This window comes from Salmo salar, unplaced genomic scaffold (genome assembly GCF_905237065.1).
Source record: "Salmo salar unplaced genomic scaffold, Ssal_v3.1, whole genome shotgun sequence".
NCBI lineage: Eukaryota > Metazoa > Chordata > Actinopteri > Salmoniformes > Salmonidae > Salmo > Salmo salar.
In genome coordinates this window covers 53,824-67,500 of record NW_025549638.1, presented here as the reverse complement: position 1 = coordinate 67,500, position 13,677 = coordinate 53,824, and the positions used below count along the sequence as shown (strand labels likewise).

The 13,677-nt window shown below is 42.8% G+C and overlaps 1 protein-coding gene across 1 annotated transcript in view; it reads left to right on the top strand.

The window, feature by feature from the left end:
• LOC123738369 (CWF19-like protein 1) overlaps window positions 1-9,157 on the top strand; it is a 29,757-nt gene extending 20,600 nt beyond the window's left edge. Inside the window, exons 10-11 of the mRNA XM_045713437.1 lie at window positions 1,646-1,743; window positions 5,865-9,157. Of these exons, the coding sequence (XP_045569393.1) occupies window positions 1,646-1,743; window positions 5,865-6,009 (243 nt within the window). The 3' untranslated portion in view covers window positions 6,010-9,157. The remainder of the gene's footprint in view (window positions 1-1,645; window positions 1,744-5,864) is intronic.
• The last annotated feature ends 4,520 nt before the right edge of the window (window positions 9,158-13,677 follow it).

The window sequence follows — 13,677 nt, the reverse complement described above, 5'->3', positions numbered from 1 at the left end:
AATGTGGAGGCTATATGCAGGGGGTACCGGTACAGAGTCAATGTGGAGGCTATATGCAGGGGGTACCGGTACAGAGTCAATGTGGAGGCTATATGCAGGGGGTACCGGTACAGAGTCAATGTGGAGGCTATATGCAGGGGGTACCGGTACAGAGTCAATGTGGAGGCTATATACAGGGGGAAGTCCAGCCAACCGTTAGAATCAGGATGCAGGGAAACAAAATGGAGGGCGCTATGGAAGCTGCAGTTTGATGAATAATATCACCATGATCAACAGCAGATGAAAGGTTGACTGAATAACCTGCTTCTTACTCATTTACATTTGAGTCATTTTAGCAGACGCTCTTATCCAGAGCGACTTACAGTAGTGAATGCATACATTTCATAACATTTTTTTTTCTCCGTACTGGCCCCCCCCCCGTGGGAATCGAACCCACAACCCTGGCGTCGCAACCACCATGCTCTACCAACTGAGCTACACATTCTGTTTCTGTAGAAAAAGACAACTTCAAATCTTATCTTCTTAACCAGGTCATCTGTTTTTTAAACATCAAATCCATATCAGTCCAAAAGCCTCAGTATTTATATGTGGGAACCATCCAATAACTGAACATGAAGTTCATCTGGAACATTCTAATGAGAGTTTAAAAACATATTTCATTTCTAGTTGATGATGATGATAATGCTAGGAGACGGTAATGCTAGATGATAATGCTAGGAGACGGTAATGCTAGATGATAATGCTAGGAGACGGTAATGCTAGGAGATGATATGAAATGGTAATGCTAGGAGACGGTAATGCTAGGAGATGATATGAAATGGTAATGCTAGGAGATGGTAATGCTAGGAGATGATATGAAATGGTAATGCTAGGAGATGGTAATGCTAGGAGATGATATGAGATGATAATGCTAGGATATGATAATGCTAGGGGATGGTAATGCTAGATGATAATGCTAGGAGACGGTAATGCTAGATGATAATGCTAGGAGACGGTAATGCTAGATGATAATGCTAGGAGACGGTAATGCTAGATGATAATGCTAGGAGACGGTAATGCTAGATGATAATGCTAGGGGGATGATAATACTACATGATAATGCTAGGAGACGATAAATCCAGATTATAATGCTAGGAAATGATAATGCTAGGAGATCATATGAGATGATAATGCTAGGAGACGATAAATCTAGACGATAATGCCAGGATATGATAATGCTATATGGTGATGATAATGTCAGGAGATGGTAATGCTAGGAGATGATAATGCAAGGAGATGGTAATGCTAGGAGATGGTAATGCCAGGAGATGATAATGCTAGGAGATGGTAATGATAGGAGATGATAATGCTAGGAGATGGTAATGCTAGGAGATGATAATGCAAGGAGATGGTAATGCTAGGAGATGCCAGGAGATGATAATGCCAATAGATGGTAATGCTAGGAGATGGTAATGCCAGGAGATGGTAATGATGAAACTGTGGTCGTCTGTAGCCCAGTTGGTAGAGCATGGTTCTCTGCAACACCAGGATAGTGGGATGGATTCCCGGGACCACCCAGACGTTAAATGTAACAGGACTCCTAAGTTGCTTTAACATATTTTCTGATAATGCTCGGTTATAATAAGTAATCATTTGTTTCTATCAGATTGCTCCTCCAGGGACACCGTACTTCTACGTGGAGCTGGACTCTGGAGAGAAGCTCTTCTACCGCATTCAGAGAAACTTCCCTCTGCAGTTTGGCAGGTATATACGCACACACACACACCATGTATGATCTAACCTACAAACTAGCGATGTGAATCTTTCAAGGATAAAGCGTTACCTGTCTAACAGAATACAGAGGGTGCTCTCCAACATAATCCAGGTAGAATCAGGAATTCCCCAGGGCGTTACCTGTCTAACAGAATACAGAGGGTGCTCTTCAACCCTCTCCAACATAATCCAGGTAGAATCAGGAATTCCCCAGGGCGTTACCTGTCTAACAGAATACAGAGGGTGCGCTTTAACCCTCTCCAACATAATCCAGGTAGAATCAGGAATTCCCCAGGGCGTTACCTGTCTAACAGAATACAGAGGGTGCGCTTTAACCCTCTCCAACATAATCCAGGTAGAATCAGGAATTCCCCAGGGCGTTACCTGTCTAACAGAATACAGAGGGTGCTCTCCAACATAATCCAGGTAGAATCAGGAATTCCCCAGGGCGTTACCTGTCTAACAGAATACAGAGGGTGCGCTTTAACCCTCTCCAACATAATCCAGGTAGAATCAGGAATTCCCCAGGGCGTTACCTGTCTAACAGAATACAGAGGGTGCGCTTTAACCCTCTCCAACATAATCCAGGTAGAATCAGGAATTCCCCAGGGCGTTACCTGTCTAACAGAATACAGAGGGTGCTCTTCAACCCTCTCCAACATAATCCAGGTAGAATCAGGAATTCCCCAGGGCGTTACCTGTCTAACAGAATACAGAGGGTGCGCTTTAACCCTCTCCAACATAATCCAGGTAGAATCAGGAATTCCCCAGGGCGTTACCTGTCTAACAGAATACAGAGGGTGCGCTTTAACCCTCTCCAACATAATCCAGGTAGAATCAGGAATTCCCCAGGGCGTTACCTGTCTAACAGAATACAGAGGGTGCGCTTTAACCCTCTCCAACATAATCCAGGTAGAATCAGGAATTCCCCAGGGCGTTACCTGTCTAACAGAATACAGAGGGTGCGCTTTAACCCTCTCCAACATAATCCAGGTAGAATCAGGAATTCCCCAGGGCGTTACCTGTCTAACAGAATACAGAGGGTGCGCTTTAACCCTCTCCAACATAATCCAGGTAGAATCAGGAATTCCCCAGGGCGTTACCTGTCTAACAGAATACAGAGGGTGCTCTTTAACCCTCTCCAACATAATCCAGGTAGAATCAGGAATTCCCCAGGGCGTTACCTGTCTAACAGAATACAGAGGGTGCTCTCCAACATAATCCAGGTAGAATCAGGAATTCCCCAGGGCGTTACCTGTCTAACAGAATACAGAGGGTGCTCTTCAACCCTCTCCAACATAATCCAGGTAGAATCAGGAATTCCCCAGGGCGTTACCTGTCTAACAGAATACAGAGGGTGCGCTTTAACCCTCTCCAACATAATCCAGGTAGAATCAGGAATTCCCCAGGGCGTTACCTGTCTAACAGAATACAGAGGGTGCGCTTTAACCCTCTCCAACATAATCCAGGTAGAATCAGGAATTCCCCAGGGCGTTACCTGTCTAACAGAATACAGAGGGTGCGCTTTAACCCTCTCCAACATAATCCAGGTAGAATCAGGAATTCCCCAGGGCGTTACCTGTCTAACAGAATACAGAGGGTGCGCTTTAACCCTCTCCAACATAATCCAGGTAGAATCAGGAATTCCCCAGGGCGTTACCTGTCTAACAGAATACAGAGGGTGCGCTTTAACCCTCTCCAACATAATCCAGGTAGAATCAGGAATTCCCCAGGGCGTTACCTGTCTAACAGAATACAGAGGGTGCGCTTTAACCCTCTCCAACATAATCCAGGTAGAATCAGGAATTCCCCAGGGCGTTACCTGTCTAACAGAATACAGAGGGTGCGCTTTAACCCTCTCCAACATAATCCAGGTAGAATCAGGAATTCCCCAGGGCGTTACCTGTCTAACAGAATACAGAGGGTGCGCTTTAACCCTCTCCAACATAATCCAGGTAGAATCAGGAATTCCCCAGGGCGTTACCTGTCTAACAGAATACAGAGGGTGCGCTTTAACCCTCTCCAACATAATCCAGGTAGAATCAGGAATTCCCCAGGGCGTTACCTGTCTAACAGAATACAGAGGGTGCGCTTTAACCCTCTCCAACATAATCCAGGTAGAATCAGGAATTCCCCAGGGCGTTACCTGTCTAACAGAATACAGAGGGTGCGCTTTAACCCTCTCCAACATAATCCAGGTAGAATCAGGAATTCCCCAGGGCGTTACCTGTCTAACAGAATACAGAGGGTGCGCTTTAACCCTCTCCAACATAATCCAGGTAGAATCAGGAATTCCCCAGGGCGTTACCTGTCTAACAGAATACAGAGGGTGCGCTTTAACCCTCTCCAACATAATCCAGGTAGAATCAGGAATTCCCCAGGGCGTTACCTGTCTAATGTTTCAATCTTTACTATTGAATTGCCATTGGCTTTGAGTAAAGCCAGAGTGTCTATGTGTGCTGGTGACTCAACACTAAACACGTCAGCTACTACAGCGACTGAAATGACTGCAACACTTAACAAAGAGCTGCAGTTAGTTTCAGAGTGGGTGGCAAGGAATAATTTAGCCCTAAATATTTCTAAAACGAAAAGCTTTGTATTTGGAACAAAACGCTCACTGAATCCTAAACGTCAACTAAATCTTGTAATGAATATTGTGGAAAATGAGCAAGTTGAGGAGACTAAACTAGTTGGAGTAACCCTGGATTGTAAACTGTCCTGGTCAAAACATATTGATGCAACAGTAGCTAAGATGGGGAGAAGTCTGTCCATAATAAAGCGCTGCTCTGCCTTCTTAACAGCACTATCAACAAGGCAGGTCCCTACAGGCCCTAGTTTCTACCTTCTTAACAACACTATCAACAAGGCAGGTCCTACAGGCCCTAGTTTCTACCTTCTTAACAACACTATCAACAAGGCAGGTCCTACAGGCCCTAGTTTCTACCTTCTTAACAGCACTATCAACAAGGCAGGTCCTACAGGCCCTAGTTTCTACCTTCTTAACAACACTATCAACAAGGCAGGTCCTACAGGCCCTAGTTTCTACCTTCTTAACAACACTATCAACAAGGCAGGTCCTACAGGCCCTAGTTTCTACCTTCTTAACAACACTATCAACAAGGCAGGTCCTACAGGCCCTAGTTTCTACCTTCTTAACAACACTATCAACAAGGCAGGTCCTACAGGCCCTAGTTTCTACCTTCTTAACAACACTATCAACAAGGCAGGTCCTACAGGCCCTAGTTTCTACCTTCTTAACTGCACTATCAACAAGGCAGGTCCTACAGGCCCTAGTTTCTACCTTCTTAACAACACTATCAACAAGGCAGGTCCTACAGGCCCTAGTTTCTACCTTCTGAACAACACTATCAACAAGGCAGATACTTTATGGAACAGAGGGGACTGTGAAGAGACACGATAACATACACACACAATAATAATAAACCCCAGGAAGAGTAGCTGCTGCCTTGGCAGGAAGTAATGGGGATCCATAATAAACCCCAGGAAGAGTAGCTGCTGCCTTGGCAGGAACTAATGGGGATCCATAATAAACCCCAGGAAGAGTAGCTGCTGCCTTGACAGGAACTAATGGGGATCCATAATAAACCCCAGGAAGAGTAGCTGCTGCCTTGGCAGGAACTAATGGGGATCCATAATAAACCCCAGGAAGAGTAGCTGCTGCCTTGGCAGGAACTAATGGGGATCCATAATAAACCCCAGGAAGAGTAGCTGCTGCCTTGGCAGGAAGTAATGGTTAAACATTTGATTCAGGGACTGATGCACTAGGATCTTAACCATTTGATCCAGGGACTGATGCACTAGGATCTTAACCATTTGATCCAGGGACTGATGCACTAGGATCTTAACCATTTGATTCAGGGACTGATGCACTAGGATCTTAACCATTTGATCCAGGGACTGATGCACTAGGATCTTAACCATTTGATCCAGGGACTGATGCACTAGGATCTTAACCATTTGATCCAGGGACTGATGCACTAGGATCTTAACCATTTGATCCAGGGACTGATGCACCAGGATCTTAACGATATGGGTGAATCATTCCAGCCCAACTGAAAACAGTTACTAGCGTGTGTCTCTGTGTGGTGCAGGGAGGTGTTGGCCAGCGAGTCGGTCCTGAACATCCCAGAGAGGGCGGACTGGAGAGGGTGTAAACAGACCCCAGAGGAAGAGGAGAGTCTGAGCAAACAGCTACGAGACGACTTCCAACCATACGACTTCGCTCTGGAAGACTGAACACCTTCACACACCTGTACCGTACAGTAGGGGTGTAATGGTATTCACACTGTACCGTACAGTAGGGGTGTGATAGTATTCAATCTGAACCATACATTGTAACGTACAGTAGGGGTGTAATGGTATTCACACTACCGTACAGTAGGGGTGGAATGGTATTCACACTGAACCATACATTGTACCGTACAGTAGGGGTGGAATGGTATTCACACTGAACCATACATTGTACCGTACAGTAGGGGTGTAATGGTATTCATACTGAACCATACATTGTACCGTACAGTAGGGGTGTAATGGTATTCACACTGAACCATACATTGTACCGTACAGTAGGGGTGTAATGGTATTCACACTGAACCATACATTGTACCGTACAGTAGGGGTGTAATGGTATTCATACTGAACCATACATTGTACCGTACAGTAGGGGTGGAATGGTATTCATACTGAACCATACATTGTACCGTACAGTAGGGGTGGAATGGTATTCATACTGAACCATACATTGTACCGTACAGTAGGGGTGTAATGGTATTCATACTGAACCATACATTGTACCGTACAGTAGGGGTGTAATGGTATTCACACTGAACCATACACTGTACCGTACAGTAGGGGTGTAATGGTATTCACACTGAACCATACATTGTACCGTACAGTAGGGGTGTAATGGTATTCATACTGAACCATACATTGTACCGTACAGTAGGGGTGTAATGGTATTCATACTGAACCATACATTGTACCGTACAGTAGGGGTGTAATGGTATTCACACTGAACCATACATTGTACCGTACAGTAGGGGGTGTAATGGTATTCACACTGAACCATACATTGTACCGTACAGTAGGGGTGTAATGGTATTCATACTGAACCATACATTGTACCGTACAGTAGGGGTGTAATGGTATTCACACTGAACCATACATTGTACCGTACAGTAGGGGTGGAATGGTATTCATACTGAACCATACACTGTACCGTACAGTAAGGGTGTAATGGTATTCATACTGAACCATACATTGTACCGTACAGTAGGGGTGTAATGGTATTCATACTGAACCATACATTGTACCGTACAGTAGGGGTGTAATGGTATTCACACTGAACCATACATTGTACCGTACAGTAGGGGTGTAATGGTATTCATACTGAACCATACATTGTACCGTACAGTAGGGGTGTAATGGTATTCACACTGAACCATACATTGTACCGTACAGTAGGGGTGTAATGGTATTCATACTGAACCATACATTGTACCGTACAGTAAGGGTGTAATGGTATTCATACTGAACCATACATTGTACCGTACAGTAGGGGTGTAATGGTATTCATACTGAACCATACATTGTACCGTACAGTAGGGGTGTAATGGTATTCACACTGAACCATACACTGTACCGTACAGTAGGGGTGTAATGGTATTCACACTGAACCATACATTGTACCGTACAGTAGGGGTGTAATGGTATTCACACTGAACCATACATTGTACCGTACAGTAGGGGTGTAATGGTATTCATACTGAACCATACATTGTACCGTACAGTAGGGGTGTAATGGTATTCACACTGAACCATACATTGTACCGTACAGTAGGGGTGTAATGGTATTCACACTGAACCATACATTGTACCGTACAGTAGGGGTGTAATGGTATTCACACTGAACCATACATTGTACCGTACAGTAGGGGTGGAATGGTATTCACACTGAACCATACATTGTACCGTACAGTAGGGGTGTAATGGTATTCACACTGAACCATACATTGTACCGTACAGTAGGGGTGTAATGGTATTCACACTGAACCATACATTGTACCGTACAGTAGGGGTGGAATGGTATTCACACTGAACCATACATTGTACCGTACAGTAGGGGTGTAATGGTATTCACACTGAACCGTACATTGTACCGTACAGTAGGGGTGTAATGGTATTCATACTGAACCATACATTGTACCGTACAGTAGGGGTGTAATGGTATTCACACTGAACCATACATTGTACCGTACAGTAGGGGTGGAATGGTATTCACACTGAACCATACATTGTACCGTACAGTAGGGGTGTAATGGTATTCACACTGAACCATACATTGTACCGTACAGTAGGGGTGTAATGGTATTCATACTGAACCATACATTGTACCGTACAGTAAGGGTGTAATGGTATTCACACTGAACCATACATTGTACCGTACAGTAGGGGTGGAATGGTATTCACACTGAACCATACATTGTACCGTACAGTAGGGGTGTAATGGTATTCACACTGAACCATACATTGTACCGTACAGTAAGGGTGTAATGGTATTCACACTGAACCATACATTGTACCGTACAGTAGGGGTGTAATGGTATTCACACTGAACCATACATTGTACCGTACAGTAGGGGTGTAATGGTATTCACACTGAACCATACATTGTACCGTACAGTAGGGGTGTAATGGTATTCACACTGAACCATACATTGTACCGTACAGTAAGGGTGTAATGGTATTCACACTGAACCATACATTGTACCGTACAGTAGGGGTGTAATGGTATTCATACTGAACCATACATTGTACCGTACAGTAGGGGTGTAATGGTATTCATACTGAACCATACATTGTACCGTACAGTGTCCCTCCAACTAGTAATTTCTACTATCATTGTGAGCTTCCACTTCTCCCACCTGCTGACTTCACCTACTAAGGACATTTTCGGCAGTTAAATGCAACAAAACATTTATTCATAAATAGCAATCTGTGAATGTTTATTTTTTTTTAAAAACTATAATTTGTTTAAAAGCGTGACAGCTGTATTTTTAGGTTGACGCAGCTTGTTGGCCGTTTTTAGCCAATCGGTGATTCTCAACCCAGTTCAAATCACATGACTAATCCCACTGGTATTTCTGACTACCTGGTACATGGCCTCATGGTTACAAAACGCAGGGTCAGAGTGGAAACGTGAAACGGCCCAACATAAGTGTGAAGGACATTTCATTTGGAGGCGGAGATCTTCCCTTCACTTCCTGCCTTCTCTCTGTTTTTTTTTACTTCAATCCAACCGTCTGAAATAGTTGTTTTCACAATGTGGAGATAAATCGGTGGCGTCGTTTTGGTCCCTGATTAAAAGCCTTTTTTTTTTGTATGTTTGTTTTTGAGTCTTGATTTTCTTTCCTACTCAAAGCTTTCCCAGAATGCTGTGTGTGTGTGTTCGTAGAGAGGATGGAAGTCTCTCTGGTGTTGGAGCTTCCTGATGAATCGTCCACCTGTAGAGGCTCATCCTGACCAGCAGAGGGCAGCGTCTACTACACCAGGGGTATATTACTGACTAAGGACTAGTTCACCAGGGGTATATTACTAACTAAGGACTAGTTCACCAGGGGTATATTACTAACTAAGGACTAGTTCACCAGGGGTATATTACTAACTAAGGACTAGTTCACCAGGGGTATATTACTAACTAAGGACTAGTTCACCAGGGGTATATTACTAAGGACTAGTTCACCAGGGGTATATTACTGACTAAGGACTAGTTCACCAGGGGTATATTACTAACTAAGGACTAGTTCACCAGGGGTATATTACTGACTAAGGACTAGTTCACCAGGGGTATATTACTAACTAAGGACTAGTTCACCAGGGGTATATTACTAAGGACTAGTTCACCAGGGGTATATTACTGACTAAGGACTAGTTCACCAGGGGTATATTACTAACTAAGGACTAGTTCACTAGGGGTATATTACTGACTAAGGACTAGTTCACCAGGGGTATATTACTGACTAAGGACTAGTTCACCAGGGGTATATTACTAACTAAGGACTAGTTCACCAGGGGTATATTACTAACTAAGGACTAGTTCACTAGGGGTATATTACTAACTAAGGTCTAGTTCACCAGGGGTATATTACTAACTAAGGACTAGTTCACCAGGGGTATATTACTAACTAAGGACTAGTTCACCAGGGGTATATTACTAACTAAGGACTAGTTCACCAGGGGTATATTACTAACTAAGGACTAGTTCACCAGGGGTATATTACTTACTAAGGACTAGTTCACCAGGGGTATATTACTAACTAAGGACTAGTTCACTAGGGGTATATTACTAACTAAGGACTAGTTCACCAGGGGTATATTACTAACTAAGGACTAGTTCACCAGGGGTATATTACTAACTAAGGACTAGTTCACCAGGGGTATATTACTAACTAAGGACTAGTTCACCAGGGGTATATTACTAACTAAGGACTAGTTCACCAGGGGTATATTACTAACTAAGGACTAGTTCACCAGGGGTATATTACTAACTAAGGACTAGTTCACCAGGGGTATATTACTAACTAAGGACTAGTTCACCAGGGGTATATTACTGACTAAGGACTAGTTCACCAGGGGTATATTACTAACTAAGGACTAGTTCACCAGGGGTATATTACTAACTAAGGACTAGTTCACCAGGGGTATATTACTGACTAAGGACTAGTTCACCAGGGGTATATTACTAACTAAGGACTACTTCACCAGGGGTATATTACTGACTAAGGACTAGTTCACCAGGGGTATATTACTAACTAAGGACTAGTTCACCAGGGGTATATTACTAACTAAGGACTAGTTCACCAGGGGTATATTACTTACTAAGGACTAGTTCACCAGGGGTATATTACTAACTAAGGACTAGTTCACCAGGGGTATATTACTAACTAAGGACTAGTTCACCAGGGGTATATTACTAACTAAGGACTAGTTCACCAGGGGTATATTACTGACTAAGGACTAGTTCACCAGGGGTATATTACTGACTAAGGACTAGTTCCCCAGGGGTATATTACTAAGGACTAGTTCACCAGGGGTATATTACTAAGGACTAGTTCACCAGGGGTATATTACTGACTAAGGACTAGTTCACCAGGGGTATATTACTGACTAAGGACTAGTTCACCAGGGGTATATTACTGAGGACTAGTTAACCAGGGGTATATTACTAACTAAGGACTAGTTCACCAGGGGTATATTACTAAGGACTAGTTCACCAGGGGTATATTACTAACTAAGGACTAGTTCACCAGGGGTATATTACTAACTAAGGACTAGTTCACCAGGGGTATATTACTAACTAAGGACTAGTTCACCAGGGGTATATTACTGACTAAGGACTAGTTCACCAGGGGTATATTACTGACTAAGGACTAGTTCACCAGGGGTATATTACTAACTAAGGACTAGTTCACCAGGGGTATATTACTAACTAAGGACTAGTTCACCAGGGGTATATTACTAACTAAGGACTAGTTCACCAGGGGTATATTACTAACTAAGGACTAGTTCACCAGGGGTATATTACTGACTAAGGACTAGTTCACCAGGGGTATATTACTAACTAAGGACTAGTTCACCAGGGGTATATTACTGACTAAGGACTAGTTCACCAGGGGTATATTACTGACTAAGGACTAGTTCACCAGGGGTATATTACTGACTAAGGACTAGTTCACCAGGGGTATATTACTGACTAAGGACTAGTTCACCAGGGGTATATTACTGACTAAGGACTAGTTCACCAGGGGTATATTACTGACTAAGGACTAGTTCACCAGGGGTATATTACTGACTAAGGACTAGTTCACCAGGGGTATATTACTGACTAAGGACTAGTTCACCAGGGGTATATTACTAACTAAGGACTAGTTCACCAGGGGTATATTACTAAGGACTAGTTCACCAGGGGTATATTACTAACTAAGGACTAGTTCACCAGGGGTATATTACTAACTAAGGACTAGTTCACCAGGGGTATATTACTAACTAAGGTCTAGTTCACCAGGGGTATATTACTAACTAAGGACTAGTTCACCAGGGGTATATTACTAACTAAGGACTAGTTCACCAGGGGTATATTACTAACTAAGGACTAGTTCACCAGGGGTATATTACTAACTAAGGACTAGTTCACCAGGGGTATATTACTAACTAAGGACTAGTTCACCAGGGGTATATTACTAACTAAGGACTAGTTCACCAGGGGTATATTACTAACTAAGGACTAGTTCACCAGGGGTATATTACTAAGGACTAGTTCACCAGGGGTATATTACTAACTAAGGACTAGTTCACCAGGGGTATATTACTGACTAAGGACTAGTTCACCAGGGGTATATTACTGACTAAGGACTAGTTCACCAGGGGTATATTACTAACTAAGGACTAGTTCACCAGGGGTATATTACTAACTAAGGACTAGTTCACCAGGGGTATATTACTAACTAAGGACTAGTTCACCAGGGGTATAATACTAACTAAGGACTAGTTCACCAGGGGTATATTACTGACTAAGGACTAGTTCACCAGGGGTATATTACTAATAAGGACTAGTTCACCAGGGGTATATTACTAACTAAGGACTAGTTCACCAGGGGTATATTACTAACTAAGGACTAGTTCACCAGGGGTATATTACTGACTAAGGACTAGTTCACCAGGGGTATATTACTAACTAAGGACTAGTTCACCAGGGGTATATTACTAACTAAGGACTAGTTCACCAGGGGTATATTACTGACTAAGGACTAGTTCACCAGGGGTATATTACTAACTAAGGACTAGTTCACCAGGGGTATATTACTAACTAAGGACTAGTTCACCAGGGGTATATTACTAACTAAGGACTAGTTCACCAGGGGTATATTACTAACTAAGGACTAGTTCACCAGGGGTATATTACTAACTAAGGACTAGTTCACCAGGGGTATATTACTAAGGACTAGTTCACCAGGGGTATATTACTAACTAAGGACTAGTTCACCAGGGGTATATTACTAACAAGGACTAGTTCACCAGGGGTATATTACTAATAGGACTAGTTCACCAGGGGTATATTACTAAGGACTAGTTCACCAGGGGTATATTACTAACTAAGGACTAGTTCACCAGGGGTATATTACTAACTAAGGACTAGTTCACCAGGGGTATATTACTAACTAAGGACTAGTTCACCAGGGGTATATTACTAACTAAGGACTAGTTCACCAGGGGTATATTACTAACTAATGACTAGTTCACCAGGGGTATATTACTAACTAATGACTAGTTCACCAGGGGTATATTACTAACTAATGACTAGTTCACCAGGGGTATATTACTAACTAAGGACTAGTTCACCAGGGGTATATTACTAACTAAGGACTAGTTCACCAGGGGTATATTACTAACTAAGGACTAGTTCACCAGGGGTATATTACTAACTAATGACTAGTTCACCAGGGGTATATTACTAAAGGACTAGTTCACCAGGGGTATATTACTAACTAATGACTAGTTCACCAGGGGTATATTACTAACTAAGGACTAGTTCACCAGGGGTATATTACTAACTAAGGACTAGTTCACCAGGGGTATATTACTAATAAGGACTAGTTCACCAGGGGTATATTACTAACTAAGGACTAGTTCACCAGGGGTATATTACTAACTAAGGACTAGTTCACCAGGGGTATATTACTAACTAAGGACTAGTTCACCAGGGGTATATTACTAACTAAGGACTAGTTAACCAGGGGTATATTACTAACTAATGACTAGTTCACCAGGGGTATATTACTAACTAATGACTAGTTCACCAGGGGTATATTACTAACTAAGGACTAGTTCACCAGGGGTATATTACTG